The sequence below is a fragment of the Artemia franciscana genome, chromosome 2 (assembly GCF_032884065.1).
Source record: "Artemia franciscana chromosome 2, ASM3288406v1, whole genome shotgun sequence".
Taxonomy (NCBI): domain Eukaryota; kingdom Metazoa; phylum Arthropoda; class Branchiopoda; order Anostraca; family Artemiidae; genus Artemia; species Artemia franciscana.
In genome coordinates this window covers 36,347,177-36,371,846 of record NC_088864.1, presented here as the reverse complement: position 1 = coordinate 36,371,846, position 24,670 = coordinate 36,347,177, and the positions used below count along the sequence as shown (strand labels likewise).

At 34.6% G+C, this 24,670-nt stretch overlaps 2 protein-coding genes across 2 annotated transcripts in view; one reads left to right on the top strand and one right to left on the bottom strand.

Annotated features, from left to right (window-relative positions):
- Positions 1-24,670, top strand: part of LOC136040940 (E3 ubiquitin-protein ligase MYCBP2-like) — a gene marked incomplete in the record, with an annotated part of 337,503 nt that overhangs the window by 84,751 nt on the left and 228,082 nt on the right. The window contains 9 exon segments of the mRNA XM_065725378.1: positions 160-383; positions 2,661-3,237; positions 4,440-4,809; positions 5,519-5,731; positions 6,491-6,711; positions 7,981-8,612; positions 11,301-11,503; positions 12,127-12,372; positions 15,249-15,390. Coding sequence (XP_065581450.1) covers positions 160-383; positions 2,661-3,237; positions 4,440-4,809; positions 5,519-5,731; positions 6,491-6,711; positions 7,981-8,612; positions 11,301-11,503; positions 12,127-12,372; positions 15,249-15,390 — 2,828 coding nt within the window.
- LOC136040959 (uncharacterized) overlaps positions 15,975-24,670 on the bottom strand; it is a gene marked incomplete in the record, with an annotated part of 18,588 nt that continues 9,892 nt past the window's right edge. The window contains 2 exon segments of the mRNA XM_065725416.1: positions 15,975-17,713; positions 23,658-24,670. Coding sequence (XP_065581488.1) covers positions 16,343-17,713; positions 23,658-24,670 — 2,384 coding nt within the window.

Sequence of the window (24,670 nt, the reverse complement as noted above, 5' to 3'; positions counted from 1 at the left end):
TTCTTTTAATGATAAGTCCCATTTCTATTAGGTTTAGTTTTCTCTTTCCAGTATCAATAAGCATTATTATCTTTCAAGTTCAGATTATTATCTGAAAATCAGGAGAATATGTATTACTTGTTGCAATAAAAGCAACAGTTTTATACCTTTTTGCTGTAGCTCTATGATGTTGGCTCCGATGTCAGCGAAGAACCTGAAGGTGACATTCTTGGTGAAACCTCTGAAGTACCGTACGATTGTGATGCTCGGCAAAGCTGTGGAATATTTTTTGAGAAGCCAGTTCTTGTCATTTCGGGAAGATGGTATGTCGCATGGGCCAGGGTTAGTGGACCCTCAAGCGATTGTGGAGCTAATGGCCAATCAGTTGTTACTGGAGATGATGGGTAAAAATTATATTGTAATTTTAACTCCTAATTCTCACTACTTAATGCTTAAGCCTGAGATTAAATAAATAAGAAGATGGTCTATTAACGTGTTTTATAATGCTTGATAAATAATTGACATCTTCTGCAATTATGTTCTACCATGTATTTATTACATTTCAGCATTTTCCGGATGATACAAAAATGCAATTAGACTGTTAGTCTTTCTGGGCGCCATCTATAACGTAGTTTCTTCTTAGTTCATAGATACCGATACAAGCCTTAAAATAAGAACTTCTTTAGTCGACAACATCTCCCTCAACATGCTCTGAAGGTTTCAAATCAATTCTATAGCTTCTAAGTCTAAATTTTTAGTTTAATACCCCCAGCCTCGGTACCAGCAGTAGTTTTAGTCGTAGTAGTTGTAGTGGTAGAATTCACACTGTGCATTTTCGTTAGTTCAGCAACCACTTAACATACCCTGAAAGTTTCAAATTAATATTCTAAGCCTTTTGGTTATTTCAACATCGCCCTCAACATGTCCTTAAAGTGTAATTTAGTACTATAAGCCATTCCTGCGATACTCTGGTACTTTGTTTTGACAACCTGCATTCACATAGTGGGTTTTGATTTAGTGTAACGCTCCCCTCAACAGTCCGTGAAAGCTGAACCTTAATACCCTCGGCCTTTTTGGGCAGCAAGGGTCAAATGTTTTCCAGTTTCCCAATAGTTACAAATAATGTATGTAAATAATGGATGGATTGCATAACATACAGCCCTTGCCCCAAGGGTTGTGTGGGGAGGATGTCATCCCCAGAAGCATAGGTATTGAACCTTTTCTACTATGATGAACAAAATTGCTATCTAAAAAAAATTATTGGAGGTCTTTGGGGAGATAAGGGGCGTTGGGAGGGCTGCTTGCCCTCCAGTCACTTTTGGCTCTTAAGAAGGGCGCTAGAACTTTTGATTTCCAGTCGAACGAGCCCCCTCTGTAGTTTCTTGGAGAACTTCTTCCATAAGAAGTTCCTTGGTGAAAAAAAAGCATAAATAAATAATGCATAGAGCCCACTTCGCTTTTCACTTAAGCATAGCTATGTGCTGCCTATGATTAAAGTAATGTGAGTGCTCTTCTTGATATATAAGAAGAAAAAAGAAACCTTTTACGAAAAAAAACAAAAACATGATGATAAAAGAGGTAGTAGTTGGCTTTTCAAGAAGTATGGGTTAACTAAGTTTTATGGTTAGAACCCTCTGGAATATCAAATATTGTGGGTATACGATATAATCTCTGGGCACTTCCGTTTGTAAAGGCTTCTGGATGTCTCGGTTAGTACCGAGAGCCCGTCGGCTTTGCCGCTGTGCCCTGGCACTTGGCACGCGGTACGCTTCTTTATATGGATTAAATTTAAAAAACAAGTTTTTTTAACTGAAAGTAAGGAGCGACATTAAAACTTAAAACGAACAGAAATTACTTCGTATATGAAAGGGGCTGCTTCCTCATCAACGCCCCGCTCTTTACGCTAAAGTTTGACTCTTCCTCTCAATTCTTCTTTTTAAAACAGTAAAAAAAACTTACTACAGTTCGTTACCACGAACTGTTTGATTATCATTGGCGCTTGTCTTCTAGCCGCAAACAATTTGAGAAAATTTGCTCTCTTTTCATACTGAATCTTTTCAAAGGAATTTAATCATTAAAAGAAGTCCGATTTCTAACAGCGATCTACTAAGCTTCAAACTTTTGATTTTCTTTTTTAAGGTTTTTGAATTGTTGTAATCCCTTGTCAAAATATATACAAATATTTTTGCAATTGCCAGCCGCTGGATCGGACCCCGGTACTCGGTACGCGGCAGGCTTCTATATATGGATTCTCATTATTGTTTGTCTTCCAACTGCTGACAATTTGCTGTCTTTTCATGCTGAAGTCTTTTCAAAGATATTTATTATTAAATCAAATCCGATTTCTAACAACAATATCTACTAGGCTTTTTAAACTTTTGGTTTTCTTTATTAAGGTTTTTGAATCGTTGTAATCCCTGTTAAAATAGATACCAATGTTTTTGCAACTACCATTTTTTTGCTCTTTACGCAATTTAATATCTTTTCATAATGTATCATTTCAAAGATATTTGATTATTTAAACGAACCCAATATCTAACAACGATTTCTACTAAGCTTAAAACTTTTGACTTTCTCTTTTAAGGTTTTTGAAGTGTTGTAATCCCCTGTCGAATTCAGGTTTTTGAGCAATGCTATTTTTCTCCTATTTTGTTTTGTTAAAATTAATTTCTATATTTCAGCACTGTCTTTCATTTCAAATCGTCAAAGAAGTCAAATAACGGAACGGATGTTAATGCTGGACAAATATCTTCAATTTTGTACCGGGTGGCACCAGTAGAATATAATGAATCAGAAAATCATTCCCAGCAGCGTCCAATCAAATTATTATCTGTGAAGTTTGCTATGGGCGTTACGCCATCTTGCTTTGATTATTTACTGGATATTTTACAAACATTTCTTGATAAACTAAATGAAACTCAAATACATAACGATGGAAAAGAACGATTTCTAGACATTTATTCAAAACAATATGTTATTCAAGCTTCTTTTCGGCTACTTGAGGCTTTCTTATTAAAATTGTATCCAGGTTTTGATAAAATCAAAGAAATGGAAATTGGAGAAAGTTTGGAAATGATTGAGCGTGTGATGAGGGTGAAAGCAGTGGTTTCGAATGCCCTAAGCCATCCAGATGATGATATTCCTTGTGAAATCCTTGAAGAAGCTGAAAGTGTCTTTGTTGCTTGTTTTCATATATTCTACCCATCGGAAAAATTCCAGTGGCTGAGTTTATGTCATGTTCTAACCCAAATGGAAAAGGTAATCGTTCTTTGATCACTTTAATATTAACCTGTGTTATCATTATTTCGTATTTAACTTTCAAATTAACTTCACTTTACCAATAATAATAGCAAATTAGTATCAATTATTGATACTACTGGTGCTGATTCATGAAAATGTAGGAATGGGGGCAAGGATTATTCGAATTTTAATGAAGAAAAAAACAAGAATGAGTGAATATACCTAAAATGGGGGAGGGGGGTAACCATAGATATTAATTCTCTTAATTAGCAGCTACCGCAGGAACCACAATTTTGCTAGATTGCAGCTACCGCTTCAATTTCCTTTAAAACGAGCCATTAAACAACTCTCTATGATGTTTCAGTGCTCCGTTTGCTGCGGAGAAAGAGAAATGGAAAAAATGATACTTTCGATGCAGAATATCGTGGTTGCAGCCACGTTCCTCGTTATTCAAGCCAATGGATTTTCCATGTTGTTCAAGGCAAGGGACTGTAAGTTCCCTTTATAGGATTTTTCTCTTTTTTTTGGGCAAGGTGGTTCTAATGATACACTTTGTGTTTTGATCTGACACCATTTTTCGGTAGTTGTAGGAGTACAGTGCTATTTAATATGTATGAAAAAAAGAAGTACAGATGTGACACTATAAACGACCAATTAGCCAGTGCCGTTGCTTTAACATGGCATTTAGCTAAAATAGAAGGCAACTAGGAAATAGAAATAAGAAGGTATTTTTCAAAATTTAGGGGTGAGCTATTGCCTCTATCCATTAATCTGCGCGCCTGTATCAACAACGAACACCTAATTTACAGTAACTTGCCTATTGAAGCTTTAAATTGGATTATAAAATAAAAAGCCTTATTTCAGTTTTATGATTGTAGAAAGAAAAGACATAAAAATCGGAAAATACCAACTTTGAATTTTGCCAGTAAAGCAACAGATATAGCAAGCTTGGCTCGAGGATGATGGAACAAGACGCACACGATACCTTCTAAATATCCAAATTAAGAAAATTTATCTTTTTAAAGCTTATTCATGCCTGTGATTCATGGCTGTTATATCTTTGTAGCAGTAGTAATTCCCTAGTAATGAAGCCAACCTTTCTTTTTGTAATAGTTTTCATCAACGGTTTGTACACTGTTCATATCCCTAGGGAATATTCTTGATTCTTTGAATAGTGTCCTACCCCGTGCATTTCAAGAATTGTCTCTTTTCTGTTGCAGCTGAGATGCACCAAACCTGAGAATGTGGATCGCCTTCTCTGCGCCATACAGCTGGCATTAAGTCAGATCCGACTCCGAAACCTACTTCCCCCCTACTCTGAGATGCTTTACGACTTCGAGCTGACACCCAGAGAAACGTCCTCTCAGAGATGGTCTCTTATTGACAGTACACCAGATAAAACATTAGTGACGCCTTCGGATATTAGCGGACCTTCTGAATTCGAAACTTGTGGCTTCTATCCGCTCTTAGTTAAAACCATGACGAAAAGATTAGCTGTTGAAGAGATCTATGGACATACCTTATCGTTTAAAACAGTTATTGAAAAGTTGCTGGTGATCCTTACAAAATCGATGGAAGAGACCCTAATTGGTTAGTTAACAATAAAACTTATTTTATACTTTTAATTTATGCTTCCTATTAGGAAACGTATAAACATTAAGATATCTTAACTGGAACTTGCGATATTTTAAAATCATCACATTGTTAGAGAAAAATATCATAAATACAGTTAGGAAACAAATTTGACTTGATTTTTTTTACGTTAATTGGTGGTTTGTTTAATATCTTGGGAAACTACTTTAATATCGTTGATATTTAATGAAGCGTTTCTTAACGGAGGAAGCCACACTATTTTTAACAATGACAAACAAATAGTTTGTGGACTAGTATACTTTACGTTGACAAAAAAGCTCAATTCCGAAAATTTAATAAGACACTGAAAGTAGATGGAAAAATGAGAATAATTAAAATCCAGAATTTCCAACCATATTTCCGAGGGCCATCAGTGAAAAAAAGTTAGCGATAAGTCTTCAATTATTTATGATTCTTTTTTTCTTCTTCTTTGCTTGTAAAGCTTACGCGAGGGGGTAATCCATTTACAGAGGGGTAGGGTACATTTCTTGTAGGGGGAGCACCAGCGGTTAAAAGAAAAGGGGAGTCTTATGAAGATGAGGGGGAGAACAAAGTTTCTAGCGTTTTTTTTTTTTCTTGGGCAGAGGGGGCTAGTCTCGACCTCTTCTTTCCTTATTGGATTAATCAATTTCTAGAATCTGTTATAGCTTGATTCTGTTACTTTCAGGTGGCTCTTTGACATTTAATCCAAATCTATGTGACAGAATATGCGCTTTCCTATCGCAAGTTATAACCGAGATTACAGCCGCTGCTTTGAACTTTGAAGAAGATGGCAGTGGCATACGACAGATGTATACAACACCATCTCGTTTTTCGAAAGTAAGCTCAAGCAAGGGGTGGACAACAGGCAATAAATGTGCTGATGCCATCAGTTTTGAAGGTAGTGTTTAATGTATTACTTGCCATCGTTTTTGTTTGCAACGTTTATAAACACAGTACGCAAAATCACTCTTTATGAAAGTGACATTCCCACTGCACCAGTGACACAACTCTCGTTTGTCTTTAATCCTTCTCAGTGCCTGATTACAATGAAAGCTGAAGTAGAGATATGGCTATGGCCTTAAACAGGGAGACAAAATTGTGGGCCAACGTTGTATTGAATCTAATTCCAGTGTTATATTTCACTCCATCACGTTCCACCGTCTAGTTAGAAAATAAATAAATTTAGAAAAGTAGAACTACAAAAAATTTGGAGAGGGGGGGGGGACTTGACTTTGAAGATTTTCGCCAGAAGGGTTTTTTTTGCCAGAAAGGTGTCATAGGTTTCAAAAAAGTTACAAAATCGTGCGTTTTTATGATTTTTTTTCGTCATCTTAGAAAAAGTTTCTGATTTAACTACATCACATCTAGGTTGAGGTACAATCAAATTGTCTTCGAAAATTCTACTATTGTATACAAGACAAATGACTCAAGAAACAAAGAACAATAAATAAATGGTTAAAGCACATATAGTTCCATTACATTAGTTTAAGTTGAATCCATTCTATTATTATGTCTGTTTATTTACAACTTAAGTATGTCAAACAATAGTGAATTTTCTTCACTAAAGTTAAGTTTTCACAAGTTTTTTTGACAAGCATTGAAAAAACTTTATTTTTTCATAAATTTCATAAAAATAATAGTTGTAAATTTCTTCTAGTGGACCGCCAGGGAGTTTGCCTGCTTGGTATTGGACTATACGGTGGATCAAAGGTCTTTGATTATGAATTGGAAGTTTGCGAGAGTTTGAGCACTAATAAAGAGGGCCTCTTAAAAACTACTGGATGGAAAACACTACATCACGCCTCGGGAAGCTACTCAAGTGCTGATTGTACCAGTGATTTGTTCATGGTCAGACTCTCTCGCAGTGTATTGCTAAAGGTATTCAATAATCTACATATTATTAAAATTCTAAGCATAAACAAATATTTCTAAGAATAAATGATAGGCATGTGTCTGTAGCCGTAGATTTCTCGTTCAATTCCCTGAATTTGAATACGGTTTTTATTTTCATTTAGTGGGAAAAATAACTGAAACCACTCGTGGTATACTGCTATACTTAGCAGAAAATACAAATTTTAATCGTTGCTTGGCGTTTTTCTTATATTATAACGTCAGAGAACCAATTAACCTTGTTTTAGAAACAAAAAATCCATAGCCTACTAAGAACTGGTCAAAAATTGTTTAACACGCAAGACGTATCTTCAATGGGTACTAAGATCTTTGCGTTTAGAGAATACATAAAAGATTGATTGTACGAATCAAACTATAGATATAGAAAAAGTTCGAGCGGTCAAATTGGTTCAGATGTATAGTACAAAATTACACGGGATTTTTCTTGGTTTTGGGAGTGGTCAAGTCTAGCTAACACGAAAATTCCTGCAAGTTCCGGTGTGGATGGATATGCCAATTCAAACGCTGTTAAAATTGTCAATATTGTTGGGCGTCACTACATTTCTACGTTGAAAGCAAAAAATTACCGATATTTTTAAAGTAGCACAGTTAACAAATTTAGAAACGGTTTCCAAACGAAAGAATGGTCTGTGGTACCCCTGCGGAAAAAGTGGGTTAGCTTAGTAGCAATACGACTTGGCAGTTTTCATAGCCTAGTAAAAAATTTTGGCAGATTTGGCAACATTTGGAATTTTGTCGAACTCTGCTATTGGCAGTTTTGGAATTTTCTGTGCCTGGTCTTTACTTTCCTTTTTTTTTACAGTCTTTAATATTTATGAAACTTGATCAAAATCTTTGAAATTTCCTCCCCCCCCCCCCCTTCCATCTACTAAAACAAATAATCCACAAAAAGCCTAAAATCAGGATTCAAACACCCTATGGAAGTCGATGGTTATTTTGATACCTTTTGTGATCTCGAGTGAGATCACCAGCAGCATCTTCATAAACTACGATGGTCTCTGGTCGAAACTAATCTATTGGGTGGAATAAATCCTACTAAGATGGGCCCCAATAGCTTTTTGGAGTGTAGTATAAAAAACATGTACAAGTCGAGCTGTGCAAATAGATATTTTGTTGTTAGTTTGTATCTTGATGACGGCGATAAGCGGACCCATAATTACTTTCGTTTAAAAAATTTTTTAAACTAGTATTTAGATAGGCAAACCCAGTAATGACGCTTACTTTTCTTTTTTAAAGGCTGGACAGAAATATGCAATTCTTCTAAGAAACAGTGGTGGAAAAACTTCCAGTGGGGATATGGGAAGTAGTGGTATCCGAGGTCCTGACGGAACAACTTTCACCTTTAGTGCATGTTCATTAAGTTTAAATGGTACGAACGTATTACGTGGGCAGCTCCCATGTCTTCTTTATTCTAGCACATCGCAAGACATATCACTCACGCACTCGAACTATGCTAGTCAGCAAAGGATGGCTAAAAAATGTTTAATTTTAACATCTAACTTGATATTGTATAATATTCATGGCCTATTAAAATTTGTTCGTTCATTCAACTGTTGCCCAAGTGCCCTTAATTATCTCTCCAGATCTCCCCCTGTATCAAGGCTCCTCCCAAACTTATGTGCCAAGCTCGAAAGTTGTCTGCAAAGTGATCCGAAGATGTGTGTTGATGTCTTAACTCTTATCCAAGACATATTGCCAGACTGTGTAGCCCTGAATAATGCAATATTTTCTGCGACCCGGGAAAGTGAGCAAAACACTCCATTGTTACATCAGCAACTACAGTTCGCAGACACCACTACAACTTCTAAATTTTACACTGTAGTTGAAAGCGAGCATCCATATAAGCCTGTCAGTGTGAGCTCATACAGGTCAGTTTCTTCATTTTCTTTTTCCAGTTGTTTAAGTTTGTCTGCTCATTTCTAATTTTTTTTTCGGCTTGAAGGGAGCGAGGGGGCTCTCTTTTTTTCCTGTCTTTTGTTCGGTTTAACTGTGCCAAAGCTATGTGCCATTTTGGGAAATAGTAAAGCTAAAAAAGATGGTGTGGATCTAGCTTGTAAGAAAATAATATATCAACAAATTACCACTGTGAGAGGTTTATCCTATGTCTCATTTTTATTTCCCTGTCTTAAATAAAACAGCTGATTGAAATTGAAGTGCTAAGGACACTAAAAGTGAAATATGATTCGTTAAAATGGTTAAGGGGAAACTTCATAACCATATACATCCTGAAACAATTATGGAAATCTGGGAACTCATTTTTTAATACAAAAGACATTCCATGCAGGGATGCAGTTTTAACACTTAGCGGGCACCAAGTTTAAATAAAATTAAAGGACATTTTTTTTAAAATCAACAGTGAATGAGTGAAAGAGCTCTAGAAACTGACCTTTCGGATTGTTGTCGAAAAATACAAATATTACCGTTACTTGGCAGTAAACTGGCTAAAAAAAACGAAAAACAGCAGTGATTGAATGATTAAAATTATGCAATAATATAACCCTAAAATATTGTTACACTATAGGAATCGAAAAGAAACTAAATATATAACTGAAAAGCTAAAAATTTTAGTTATGCATTAATATGATTATTATAAAACTCTTCAAGATTGAACAATTCTAATCATTAGTTAATTGGCTTACCTACAGGAACATATTTTTGGAAAGACCAACTAGGATGCCCTATTTTGTTGTATTTATTCCTTTAGCTGACTATTGACATATCAATAGAATCCTTCTTATTTCTTCTGATTCTCACAATATCTCTCTCTTTACATAATTTTGACATATTGGCACTAGCCAATATTTGTTCAATAGTAGATAGTTGTTGTGCCCTATTAGTTGCTGTGACATTCAAGAATAAGATGCCGATAGATTCTGGGATACAACCGTTTGGTTTGGTGTTTTGTGTAAACAAGTATAGTTTCCATTGGATTTAATACAACGATTCAGTGTGGCAACAAGGACAAACTTTTTGTCAAGGAAGAAAATTGGTAATTGTTTAGTTTAGTCACAAGCTATCAAAAGTTGAAACTGTGCTGCGAAGCAGTTTCCATACTATAGCACTTGGAAATGCTTATTCTAGAAGTAAATCCATTTCTGGTTGACCCTCCTCCTCCATGGGGCAAACTAAAAATGCGTAAAGTTGGCTGGGTTTTGAAGCCGAGGGGAAATTGGGGTTGTACAATATGAATGAAATTATATTTTAAATACTAATTTCAGTCATCACTGGTAGTTTCTGTATAGTAGGAAGTCGAAAGATAATTAAAAAACTCACGCATCCATTGATGTTAAATCCAGGATGGTTCACTTTCACTTTCGAGTTTAAACTAGTCAGCTGTTTCTGAACAAAACAAATGTCCGATTTTGCTTACAAGTAACACTACCTATAGAGCGAAGCGTATTTGTCTATGAGCCCCGCGGGCAGTGGAGTGAAGTCTGTATTCTGATTGGTTGAATTGTTATTTGATGTTTATGACGTACTTTTTGCTGATTGGTTAAGCCTTGTTTGTTATGGTCTTGATGTTTCATCATTGTAGCCCTATTTTTGCCAAAATTTATGGTTAGTCAAGGGCAAGAATCTGTGCTGTTAAAAGTTCGAAGGGAGGATATTTTAGTTTTTGTGATTTTTTTTATTTTTATTTTTTTGAATTGCTGCATATGGCTAGATTCTGATGATTACATATTGTTTTTATGTCATTACTCATTCATATTGTCCAACTCTGCCCACTTTACGCATTTTTAGTTTCGTTGAAGGGGGATTTTAGAAAGTTAAAAAAAGGACGCGCTTCTGTAGTAATGACAAAGAATTAATATACGATCATCAGAATCTTGCTATATGCCGTAATATGCATTTTCGACAGCTTGTGACGAAACTAAAGCTTTACCAAAAAATTTAACAATTTAATAATAAGTAAAAGAAAACTCATAGAAAATTCCGGTTTTCTGGTATGAATAGACCTAAGATAGATCCAAGGGCCAAAACGTTTTCATTTTGATGTTCTTGGAACTTTAAAAGAACCTTGCCTTAAATAATTTAAAAATAGTTTATATTTCATGTGATTTATATACACCTGCTACGATTTGTCTAGTTGGTGCTTTTAATGTTAGACTGCTGTTGCCTGCTTTATCTTTGTAACCCGCACATTGATTATGTTTAGAAATAATAGGAATATTGCGTAATACGTATTTTCATTGCAGATTTTAGAAGAATTAGTGTTTTATCGTGGTGGTTAGCAAACTTTTCTCCAAAAATAGGCGAGGGCTGGTGAGCTAAAAAAAAGAAAAAAATGTCTGTAATTATCTGTAAATTACCCCAAACTGTTTTACTTAACTAATAGCTCTCACAAAGTTGTTTAATAAGTCCGAATCTCTTAGACAAAGAAAACTTAATAATACAAATATATGTATATATATATATATATATATTTATATATATATATATATATATATATATATATATATATATATATATATATATATATATATATATATATATATATATATATATATATATATATGTGTGTGTGTTAATTTTTGTTTTTACCGTCTATTTTAAAGGGTATCGTTTCCTGAGTCCGTGTCTTGGATTGCTCTTGAATTCGACCCAAGATCGTCGACATGCCAAGCTGAAGATTGTCTGTCAATTTATCTGTGTAACAGATCTTTAGAGGCTTCAAAATCTGTTCAAGAGGAAGAATTAAGGATTATTGGAAAATTTTCTGGGAATGTGGATTGGCCCAAGCAGTCGATCCTTGTTCCAGGTAAATTGTTTTGCCTTTTCCTGAGTAAATAATTGTTTTTTTCGGAAAAGGAACTAATGGAATCAACAAAAATAAGGATTTAGTCCTATACTGTGATAGTAGAATGAGCGACACTTTGCTTTTTCGTTTGGGAAGGTGATGCTCTATTATTTGGAACCTTGCTTAGTAGATACGGCTTCACCATACTTTTTTCGTTTTGAGTTTATTGCGCCTTCATCATCCTAACTGCACCACTCAATTCTTTGTTTTATTTCACTCCTCCGTCATTTCCTTTGTTTTTGTAAATAAATTTTCGATTCAGTTTAATAGTCCATTCTGGCCAATTATCTTCTCTATTAACCCAATTTTTAATTACTCTTTGGCAGGAATGTGTGTAAAAGGCTGCACGGAGCGTAGACTTTGGAGCTAGTAAAGCTTATCTCCTACATTTTTATAAACAAAAAAATAAATATTGGAATGGAATAATCATTCCATATGAAATAATCATTGTTTTTCCAAAGGGAAAAAAATATAACTGCTATTTCTGGGTCTTCCTAGAGTTCACAGTGCCTCTTTTGAAGTAAAAATAGGCTTTCTAGCTTGCAAGTTATTTTTCTCTTTTTTGAAAAATTTCTGTTTTCTAGGAAATGAAGTTATGTTTTCTCTTGAAACAGCGTCAGAATACATCAAATGTCAAAGGAGTACTGTGGCCTGGGGATTCCGATGTGTTTGTGTTGGCTATGAATGTTGCATTTCCGAGAACGTTTCAACTCCACCATTTTCTGATACTTATTTATTAGGTTTGAAAACTCTTGAGCAAGAATTGGCGTATCTCGGTGGAAAGGCCGCTGCAACTCTAGTCACAGAAATTCATTTTTCTTCTCCCCAAGGTATAATTTAGCTGTCTAATGTTTTATTATTATTATTGTTAAGGCTCTTGCCAAACAAAGAATTATGCATGACCGTGATATTTTAGACTTCAAAGCTTTGAGTACAGTACTTAAAAAAACAGAATTTTTTTTATTCCTTTTTTCTTTGGATTAATTTTTATTTTTCAAACTTCCAAATGGACAGCGTTTAGCAAAATGACATAGGCATGATCTTCTGTAACATTTTTTGTTACTATTTGTTTCAGATAGGCTAATAAGTAACGGCTAAAGAAAGATTGAATTGTTGGGAAATGTCTCACGAGCTCTGAATTTTTGGCCCCCTTATAATGTTTATATTTTTTTGGCTAAATCAGGAAATAATCGTTGGCATTTGGATTTGAAACACTTAAAGCTAGATATCTTGAATGAACGTGAGATGGGAGCCATGCATAAAACTGGATAAAGAGGGACTTGGGAAGAAGGAACTGTCCCTAGCTTCTTTTCCTATTTTGAAACTCTTATAGTATAGCAATTTTAGGTGTCTGAAACCGAGAAAACTATCTTGGAAAATTGAAAGTCTATAGGGCTAACAAAGAGCTTAAGATTTTGTTCGACCTCTTTTAATTCTTTTCTTTGTATTTCATTTGTAAAATTTGAATGTAATGATTGTCGGGATTTTGGCTCCATTTTCAAGGCAAAAGTTTCCTTTTAATGCATACTCATGACATGAAAGGTGACAAAATATAGCTATTTTAATAGGATAAGAGATTAATTCTTTTCGTGGTATTGTATAGAAACACAATGGATTAAACCGTTGTGTTTCTTTTCATAAGATAAATTTTTTATTTATGTCATTCTTTACGAAAGAGAATCAAAAAGACATTTAGCCTAAATTTTAACCAGCAAGTGGAGAAAAATATCAATATTATGCAAATGTTAAATTTTATAAATTTTGTCTTTTTCTCTTGCCCTATTTAACGGTATATTTGATAAACTTTAAAAAAAATGTTTTTATCATTGTAGATGGAAATAATTTTCATATGCGCTGTGAAATTTCAGAAACTGTAAAATAGAGTATTTCTTTTGTTTGAAAGTAATTGGATCATTTCACGACAATAACTTCTAGCACATATAATCACTGGGTGACATGTATGGCTCACACGTATAACTATCATTTCAAAAACGGAACACACAAGTATCGCTATTTTGGGCCAGTGCACTTGTGCACTCTCTATGGGTGTGTGCATGTATGATGGGTATTAGAAACTGTACCGGAAGTGCGGAATTCGAACCAGAACAATCCTGAAATAGTCTCTGATGGGATGAAAATGATCGTATGAGATCACTTTCAACTAATCAAAGCCTTTTCCACTAATGTAAAGTTAGTGAAAGGGAAAGTGGTATTTCTTGCCTTCAGTCAAAGCGTTACTGAAAGCCAATAAAAACAACTCAGTCGATTAAATCAGAATTTTACAATCATTTTGGTTTGAATTTGGTACTTCTGTTACAGTTTCTAATACTCGCCATGCATAGGCATGCGTAATGACAGTGCGCTTGGATATTGCACAAATGAGACATGTGGACCACGTTCCTCACCCTCATCCAGAAGATTCAAAAGGAACATCGAGTTATTTTGTGCAATGTTAGAAAAGGTATCCGCCCCTAAAACTAGTGTTTTGATTTCTGGGAAACGTGGGTTTCGTGGTCTTACCCATTAAGTTTTTTTTTTTAGAAACCAGCTCAAGAATAACCGTTGAGCTCAACAAGAAAAATTTAGAAAGCCAACAATTTGAAAAAAGAGAGAATATACTAGCTTTTCAGAATAAATTTCCTAGATTTTTTTTTGCGTTTTTCACGGATTTAAGTCCATTTTTCTGATAACTTGGAAGTATTATAACCTTGAAAAGATATTTCGAATTTTGGTAAATGGGCTACTAACCTAATTTTTACTATATAGACAGAATAGGATTGGAAGTTCATTGGAGAATTAATCGCCCAATTTTTATAGGCGATGAAACTTGATGGTCGGAGCAACTTAATGAGAATTAAAAACAAATCAAAAACTAATATATTGTAAACTGTTATGCCAAAGATTTGATGACTCTGTGCTCCCATTCTGCAGTATAATATATAAAAACTCTAAAAAGGGAAAATCGCGCTCACAGCACTTTGTTTTATTAACCATGTTTCGGCAAGCCGTAAATTGGAGGGATGAAATTCCCTATAATACGATACTCATTTTTCTTAACGACAATATCTGCCAAATTGCGAGCAACTAATTATTTTTTTTGGTTGAGGTGGGGGGGGGGTCAGATTAGTTATGAATACCGCCTGTAGAATTGCGTTACGTGGACACCATCTAGTGGCTTTACCACAATTGCCGCTTAAATAAGTTGCAGTTTGAAAAAACATAGCTATATTTATAAATATAGTTAATTCAGGTGAGCTTGTCCGAGTAGAAAATAATGTTTATGAAATAATAGTTGCTTAAAATGTAAATAAGTTCCAAGACCCTACAGCCTCAAAGATGACGTCACATAGAAGTGTTTTATTTTATGAAAAATAGCCGATTTTTTTTATGATAAATACCGAACTATCCAAAATAAATACCAGTATATGTTCCAAAATAATGGGTGTACTTAGGAATCCAAAAATTCCAGTGGTAAGATTGAAGTTATTTTTGAGATTAATTAGAAACTGAAGGTTATCTAAGAAAACAGGGCTTGGTAAATGTGTTAGAACTTTATTTGAACATTTTTCTGATAAAATCGCTGTTGCCCAGCAGGATCAAAGACTGCAGATGCAAGATTTATAATTTATTTAACTTTTCGTTTATATAAGTTTGTACATGGTGTGCATAAGAGTTATGCAAGCTGATGGAAAATTCATTTTTCCAGAAGAAAAAACGGAAGACATGCCAACTGTCGACGAATACACAGCTCGACTGTACAATCATCATATCTCTCTTCTTGGTAGGGGTTTTGCTCTCGAAAGAGGCCCATCTATCCACCAAGTCCTAGATGGCGTTTTACCATTCAGGTAATAATTTTTTTCTTAATTTTTCTTATTTTATAAGAAATTTGCACCAGACAAGGCTGAGCGAAGATCAGACAGTGTTGGCTGTTTTTCATATGTAGTTTTAGGGTAGTAAGTACTCTTTAAGGTGACAAACATTATCAAATATGGACGCTTATTAAAGCAGGCCTTCGCCTAGAAAGAGAATACACTAAATGAAAGATGCCGTTTGTCGTATATAATATGATATGATAATTTTCATCATGAAAATCAAAAAAATCTGTGAAAAAACAATATTGTTCCTTTTATAATGCTGCTGCAAATGTGTATTTTTCGTTCCCACTGGATCGAATAATACATTTCTCGCCTTGAAATGTTTCTAACTTTTCCTATTTTTTTAATGCGCTTCATGCTGATTTTGCTCCCTGTTAAATTATTGTTGTTTTATAACATTCAGTTTATTTATTGCAACTTTCACTCGCACCGTCTCTTAAATACTTTATGTTCTTGCAAACGATAAAATGCAAGATTTTTAACATTTAGTTTCTTGAATATTTGCCAACTTGGATTCGTCTCTTTGATGTTTTACGTCAATCTTTATATTAGACTTCAAATATAATTCTATATTTCTCACTAGAATTACAAAACTAGCCTCATAAATAGTGCTTACGAAAATCTGCAAAACTGAAGGGCCAACTAATTTAAGGTGGCATGAGCATCGACAGTTGCAATAATATCAGGTAAGGCTACATTAATTTGCCATTTCAAATACAGTATTAGTTTATTTTGTATCATCAAACTTGAAATTTTTCGCGCTGATTTGTTAGCACAAACCATTGCACCACTTCATCGTAATAGCTATATTATCGTATGCACAGATACAAGATTGCTTGTGTCATTCTAACGCTCATTTCTTTATTTGACCTTATTCAGGACCCGTTGCATCCAACTGAGGTTGATATTTTCACTTAAAATCTTAGGCCAACGTCACGTAAATATGTGGTTCTTCTAAGGGCTTTGCGACTTCGGCTTTGACATGCACCACCGACTCCTCATAAACATTCTGACTTCTACTCATGTCTAAGCTTGTCTTTGTTAGATTGACACTCATATCTTTAATTTTTTCTAGTGTACTTCCTGGATAAACCATTGTGTATTTTTTCTCCATTTCTTCTTCTATTTTATGTCGCTTCTTCCAAAGGATTGGTCCAAACAAGTGAAGGCTTGTGATCTGCTCTTCAAGTCGTTCCGTTTTCTTCTTTTTTTCTTTAAGTTGTATTGTTCGATTGCGGAGAAGATATACAACGACAATAAGTGTGACAATAAAGATGACGAGTATAATCGATATGACTATTTTCGTAGTAGAATCCGTATCAAGATTACAGTTGTTATCTTCATATTCTTGGGTCGAAATGTAGTAATCATTTATGCACAAAATCGTCTGAATTTCTTCCTCTTCTTCATTGTTGTCGTCGGTAGCTGAATCTGAATGAGACCCTAGTAGAAATGCTCTTATTTTCGCAGAGAAATTACAATGACAATTCTCATTTAGGCGCAGGTTTTTGATTTGGAATGGTGGCATTAGGGCAAGTGCTTGCTTTTCATACTCTAACAGTTCGTTGTCGTCGAAGACGAAGTTCATCTCTGGAGAAAGATAAATGGGTGATATTTTGTGGAAAGCATGACCTTCTATGTAATCAAATACATTATTAGAGATTACAATTGGTCCTTGTGACCTTATTTGAAATGCGTGCTGTTGAACTCTTTGAACAGTATTTGCCCGAAATGCAAATTCTGTTGTTTGTCCACCTCGTTGATTTGCAATCAAACTTATAGACCGACTTTCAAGAATCGAGATTTTATTATTATCAAATAACACTTCGTCTGCTCGGATATTTAGAGCCTTTTTTTCAAAGGTTCTTATATTAGAGTTGATGAACTGTAGCATTTTGACACTACAATTTGAGAATGCACTCTCTTTTATTTCTAAGATATTTGAGTCTTCTACTGTAAACCAACTGAGCTCTAAATCACAAAATGTCTTTCTAATAATTTTGGGCATTTCAACCCCGTGCAACTGTATACTAACTAGATGGCCCCCTATGGCTTTTGATTTAGGATAGATTCTTGATGATTCAATGTGAACTTCGGTTGATATATCATCCGTTACAAATATCCCTCTGGGTTCAATTAATATCTCCTGGACCCTTAGTATTTCCAGCTTTCTTATTCCTACGCCTGTGAATGCGTTTGATCTTATATAAAGTGAATCACAGTCGGATATGAATATCTCTTCAGCTTCCTGTGGAAGTTTTCCTGGTCCAGCCTCTGTGGTTATTTCTAACGCCTGAAATATAAAAAAAATCTTATCTTTCAATCATTTAAATTCGAAAAGGCAGTCTTAAGTTACCTTATGTCTACAGGCCTACTGTCCACTGTTCCCCTACCTTAGAAAAAGGAATGAAGAGTTATCTTTGACCAAAAAAAAGAACGCCATATCAAGAAAAGACTAATTTAGTTTGTTTAACTTTTGGTAAAAACTGCATATTAAGCAGTCAAACTAAATCAAAAACTACATTAAATTGTAAGTATTGTCTAATCAGGTTAGAAATTAGTCATTGTTGTGTCTTTGACTATGAAAATGTCTATTTATGCGTAAATTAATTTATGGCATTACATTAACACATATGCTTAAGATGGGCAAGGGAAGACCGTACTTTACCACTGGTTGGGCATAAAAGAATTGAGATGTTCTGGGGCTGTGCGACATTTGGGGTTAGCCGGTCCGCCTTGTCTTCCTTCTTCTGTCTGTGTTCCGGGTAGGAATGCTCTGCTTGCATGGGCCTGTAATTGCGCCAGAGAAAAATTTTGAAGTTTCCCTGACAAGAACTGTCATTGACCAGCATTGACCCTGAGGAGTGGTGCAGCTCAAGGAAATTATAGTCTAGTATAGGACGCAGCAACGAATAAATTTTCAGTGGTGCATGGTTCTCATTGATTTTATTTACTTTGTTGGGCTATTTATCCTCCTTCTTACGATTCAATCTCATATAATGAGATTATTCCCCCCCCCCTACGTATCATTATAATTACAGGTATAAATATGATAATGTGTTGGAGGTAAGAGGCCTGGGGTTGCTTGTGTAGTAGGTTGACTCTTTTTGACAGGAGTAATGTGCCTTTTTTCACCTGTACTTCCTGAGGACTTCTTACTGTCCGCTTATTAGCCGACTTAAGTGCTTAGTGTTGACTTAGAAGGTGCTACTACTTGTCCCTTACCTGTACTGCTGGACACATTTGATTTTCCTGAGGCCCTAATATTTTCAGTTACTTCAATAACATGAATTTTGCGGCATTGAACGTCAGGATTTTTATAGACATCTAACGTATTGACATTTAGACTGCTAAATTAATGTGTTTATTCAGAACTCAAGACTTTCTTTGACAAACATTTGGGTACTAGTATGTTAAGAGATTATGGGAAAGTCCCGGTTAACAATCAATAAAGTAGATAATGTAATAAGAAGATTTGTTACAACAAATTGTAGACGGAAACGAATTGAATATTTCAGTTGTATAACCAGTATTCGTGTGCAGTGAAACAAAAATGTGGAATATAAATAAAACTCAAATTACGATATTAAAACCAGGAAACTAAAATTGAAGCAACAATATAAAATCTTAGTTTCATTACTTTGAAGAAGTTCAGCCAAGACTAAAAAACATGGATATTTATATAGATCAAACCAAATAGAAGCAAGCTTTCAGTGCAACTCTTGCTTTTTTACAATCAGCCTTGTATTTCTCTTAGATACAAGCTCCTTTTAATCTGTTATTGCTTTTACCTGTATTAAAAAAAAATAGTTTTTTTAACTGAAAGTAAGGAGCGACATCAAAACTTAAAACGAACAGAAATTACTCCGTATATGAAATGGGTTGTCCCCTCCGCAATCCTTCGCTCTTTACGCTAAAGCTTTTAATTGTTTTAAAAAGCAGAATTGTGGCAAAGAGTCAAATTTTAGCGTAAAGAGCGAGGGATTGCGGAGGGGACAACCCATTTCATATACGGAGTAATTTCTGTTCGTTTTAAGTTTTGATGTCGCTCCTTACTTTCAGTTAAAAAAACTAGTTTTTTATGTAATTTCTGAACGTTTTTGATTTAATGCATGTTTGATTTTGGCTCTCCACACATAAATTATTAAAATGAAATTTGCATATTAATTCCTTTTCTGGCTAAATGGCTTTCTCTTCGTTTTGATCAGACGATTTTGAGAAATAAGGGGTGGGAAAGGAGGCCTAGTTGCCCTGCAGTTTTTCGGTTACATGAAAAGACAACTATAAATTTTAATTTTTAATGAATATTTCTATAAGTAAAAAATATACGTAACTTAAGAATTAACTCACGTAACAAACTTTTATATTCTTAAATTTTTATTATGTATATGAGGGGGTTTGTACCCTCGTTAATACCTCGCTCTTTACACTAAATCGTAAGTTTTGTCCCAATTCTTTAAGAATGACCGCCGTAGAATAAATAGTTAAAATTACTAAAAATACTATAGCATAAAGAGCGAGGTATTTATCTCCTCCTAAATACCTCGCTCTTTATGCTAAGGTATTTTTAGAACCCCTCATATGCGTAAAAATCTCTTCGTTTTAAGTTTCAATGCTACTCCTTACTTTCAATTGAAAAAACTTTTCCATGTTTATTTTTTCATTGTTTTTTTATAGTAATTTTAGAAAATCCTGCGCCCTTTTCATTGAATTTCTGTTCCCCCATGACATATTTCTCCAAGGGAAGATCCTCCCGCATAGCCCCCTTCCCTCAACCCTACCCCCAAAACAAAAAAAAATCTCCCTGAAAACGTCTGTACACTTCCCAATAACCATTATTATATGTAAACACTGGTCGAAGTTTGTAACTTGCAGCCCCTCCCCCAGGGACTGTGGGGGAGTAAGTCATTCCCAAAGACATAATTATTATGGTTTTTGACTATGCGGAACAAAATGGCCATCTCAAAATTTTGATCCGTTGACTTTGGAGAAAAAATGAGCGTATAAGGGGACCTAGGTGCCCTCCAATTTTTTTGGTCACTTAAAAAGGGCACTAGAACTTTTCATTTCCGTTAGAATTAGCCCTCTTGCGACATTCTAGGACCACTTGGTCGATACGATGACCCCTGGGAAAAAAAAAACAAATAAACATGCTCCCGTGATTTGTCTTCTGGCAAAAAATACCAAATTCCATATTTTTGTAGATAGGAGCTTGAAATTTTCTCTATAGGGTTCTCTGATATGCCAAATGCGATGGTGTGATTTTCGTTAAGATTCTATTACTTTTAGGGGGTGTTTCTCCCTATTTTTCAAAATAAGGCAAATTTTCTCAGGCTCGTAACTTTTGATGACAAAAATTAAATTTGATGAAACTTATATATTTAAAATCAGCATGAAAATCCGATTCTTTAGAATTTCCGTTTTTTAGAGTTTCGTTTACTATTGAGCCGGGTCGCTCCTTACTACAGTTCGTTACCACGAACTGTTTGAAAATGTCAAAACAATTTTAGTTAGATTCGTGTATAAGGTATTTAGTATTTATCCCGAGTCTTTATTTAAAGAAATATTAATTTTGAAATTTGCCTTTAATTTCCAATTGCTTCTCGAACAATTTGTTTAATTCATAGACTTCTTCAAAAAGCACTGAATTATCAAGATTTCAAAATGTGATTGGTCTGAACGAAATCAAAAGAAATAGAAGCACTTTTAGAATTCAGAAGATTTTTTTTTGTGCTGTTTTAAATTTTTCCCCAAACTTCGGTTTGATTGAAAACTGCAATTCGTCTGCAATTTATTGTCTTTAAAAGATTTTCTCATTGCATTATCCAATTATCATTTGTTAGATAGAAAGACAGTACGGTCTTCGTCATTATTTAGATACAGTTAGCTACTGTTTAGCTACTGTTAGAACATTTAGCTACTAATTATCCTTTACTAGGCTGCGTCTGACGATGAAACCATGATTCAAAGAGTGTTAAGGAGGGACTGGCAGTACATTTTGAGAATGTGTTAAACTGCAATAATGCAAGTTTCTGAATTATCAGATTTCTTTAGTTCAGAGTTTTATAGATTATGAATTGCTGCGGCTAAGTTAGGAAGCAACGCTAGTAGCTGGCTCAGTTTGGAGTTAGGATTTAAGTGGTTGTGTCTTAATTCCAATTATACGATTACTTAGATTTACCCTAAGGAATACGGTAAAGGCTAGGGAGGGGGAGGATAATATTAAATGAAAAGAGAAATTTTTCTAGAGCTATATTAGGCAGATAATTTGAGTGTAGACAAAATGTTTTCGAAATGAATGAATATTTGGAGGCTTAGAATGTACATAGTGCGAATATATGCTTTAAAATTTATTTTAAGAATACTATGTCGCTTCCATGAGGAATGAAGATATGAAATTTGGTAAGTCAGTAGGCTAGTGTTCTGGGGCTATAATGAAAAAAGTTAAGAGGTTTAGTTCATGTTTTAGGGGTGAAAGACGATAGGCTGAAAAAATTGTGCTTTTTTTTATTTCAAGAAAAAGCTTCTTGAAGCCATAATTCAAGTCTCAGTGCTTTCTGGTCAATAGAAGGCACTCGTGTACAAAATTACTGCTGAAATATCATTTCAACAAGTCGAAAAGATATACAAATTCTTGATTTTGATAAGTTTTGAATGCAATTTGTTTCTTTTTAAGTAAAAATGGTACATTCTGAAGCTCGAAATGACTTAAGTAAAAGTTCTTGACTTAAGTAAAAAAAAAATCTGCTTTCCTTTCAAATGAAAGTAGGAAGCGCGATTATAACTCATGTGAACTGAAACTATTCTATATATGAATGGGGGTGCCGTCCCTTTAGCCCCGAATCCTTACGTCAAAGTTTGACTTGTGTTTTCCTAAAAAACTTATAGTGTGCAACGAATAAAGTCAGTTCATAATCACCGATTGTCTTTATGGTTGTTTTTATTTAAAAGGAAGTGAGAAAAAACCTGTCCTTTTTTTCCTGGGGCATTTGATTTTAACAAAACATTGTATATCATTTTTTTTGTTTTGCAGCATTCATTCTCTAGGCATGAAGAAACAAAGGTTAAATTTAATCGTAAAGACTTGGTTTGGAGGGGCGGGGGGATTCCTGCTCGTATATAGTATAATTCCAGGTTAAGTTTGTAATCTCAAGCTTTACTTTCATGTTATTAAGAACATGTTGGTTCTAATGTCAAATCCAGGGCAAACCAAAATATAAAAAAAGGCTACCGCCCACTCACTCATCGCTCAAAGACTCCTCCCTCTCTCTTCCCTCATAAAAAAATTAATTGGCACCTTCCCTATACTATGCGGTGCTGCATAACCTTAAGCGTTACTGGATAAACGGTGCATAATTACCGTTCAGTTGGCATGGACTACATGTGATGCCACCGTGGACAAAAGTGTCACCGTGTTGCAGTATGTTATCTTAAAATGACAGAAAGCGGTACTTGGCTGCGGAGTAGTCTTTTTAACTTAAGAAGGGTACTAGAACTTTCATTTTCAGCTCAAATGAATCGTCTCTTATCATTCTACGACCATTATTTCGGTACAGTTCCCGTGGAAAATAAATAGTAAACAAGCATGGGTCCGCGATAATTCTTCTAAAAGAAAGAAATCATTTTTTTAGATACGAGCTTGAAATTCCTGCTCTAGGGTTTGAAACATTTTTAATTGCATGATGTGCTTTTCATATAGATTACACCTCTCTTCAGTGGTATTTTCTTCTGTTTTGAATTCACGCCAATTTCGTCATGTTACTAATTTAACAAAGGGTAAAAATAATATTAGAGAATTTAGTATAATTGGAATCAGCATAAAAAGCAACTTCTTTTGGTGTTTATATTGCATTCAAAGCTGAGTTTTTTTTTTTTTTTTTTTTTTTTTTTTTTTTTTTTTTTTTTTTTTTTTTTTTTTTTTTTTTTTTACTGTGCTTTCTATTGATATGGGTCGTTTTTTATTAACAAGCACGATCTGTTTAGTGCCAGCCAGTACTAACACTTTCTCGATTTTTATCTAATTTCATGTATTGGCTAGGCTCCCATCCACAAACCATTTCCTCCTCATTTTCAAAGTGCATCAATGTCTCGCTTTTAAATACAAACGACAGAAAAGTTAAATTGATTAATGTTTTACCTAACATTTCAGTCTATTTAACTCAGATTGTATTTTGATTATAACTGCTAATAAAATTAGTCTGAAAGGTCGGAAGAATCTGCTCAAAGCTCATGCTTACCTTTTTGTCCTTGCAAATGCAGTGTATCTTGAATACATCGTCATGGGTGCAATCGCAGTCCTCCTCCTCGCATATGTTGCCTTCAGTCGTATCACCTTTTTCCTGGCATTCATGAACGTAATCATTTATGTATACATGTAAACCATCCTGATTTTTACACATTAATGCATTAAGAGTAATACTTCTCTCCTCGTCTGAGCTCGATTCATCCAGAAGGTACTTAGTAATCCCATCTTTTGAACATTTGCATCTATCGAATAGTTTAAGTTTGTCAATTGTAGTTAGTGTTGTCAATTTAAGGGCTCCCTCTTCATAAAACTTGAACTCGTTATTCAGAAAGCTAAAAGCAAGCTCATCTGTTGCAGCAATATCAAACGATTTACTTTGTACATAATTGAATATATTGTTGTGTATAACCACATTTGACATAGATTTAAAAGAAAATGCGTTTTCATACGTGTTCTCAACCTCATTGCCAATAAATGTATAAGTAATGTTATTATTTTTTAAGGCTCTTTCTTGAGGGTCTCCATAAAAGAATCCGATCTTATTGTTTATAAGAACAATTTCATGAGCGGTAATTCTGATTGCCCTTTCTTTTATCACGTCAATAACTGAATTTTGACACTTGAACGTAGCAATATCGCTATTATGGAAAGCACCTTTTTTAATTTCTGACAAAATTGAATCTACGATTAGTAGTGAGTCTAAGACTAGGTTCTGGAAGCATCCGTGAGCTATAGACGATTTAATAGTCATGTTTTGGAACAAGACGTTTCCTAGGTGTCCTCGGAATGTATTCTGACTTTCGAGAAAAATTCCGGACGACATGAAATGGAGTCGACGCTCAGGCAAACTCAGTGGTATATAAAAGCTGTTTGATTCGGTTTCAATGTCTTGAATATTTTCAAAGTGAAGTAAAGACAAGAACTTCAGATTGCTGAAAGCATTTTTCTTTATTGTCAATACTTCACAATCCTGGAATTTCAGTTCCTGGGTCTTTCTGGGAATTT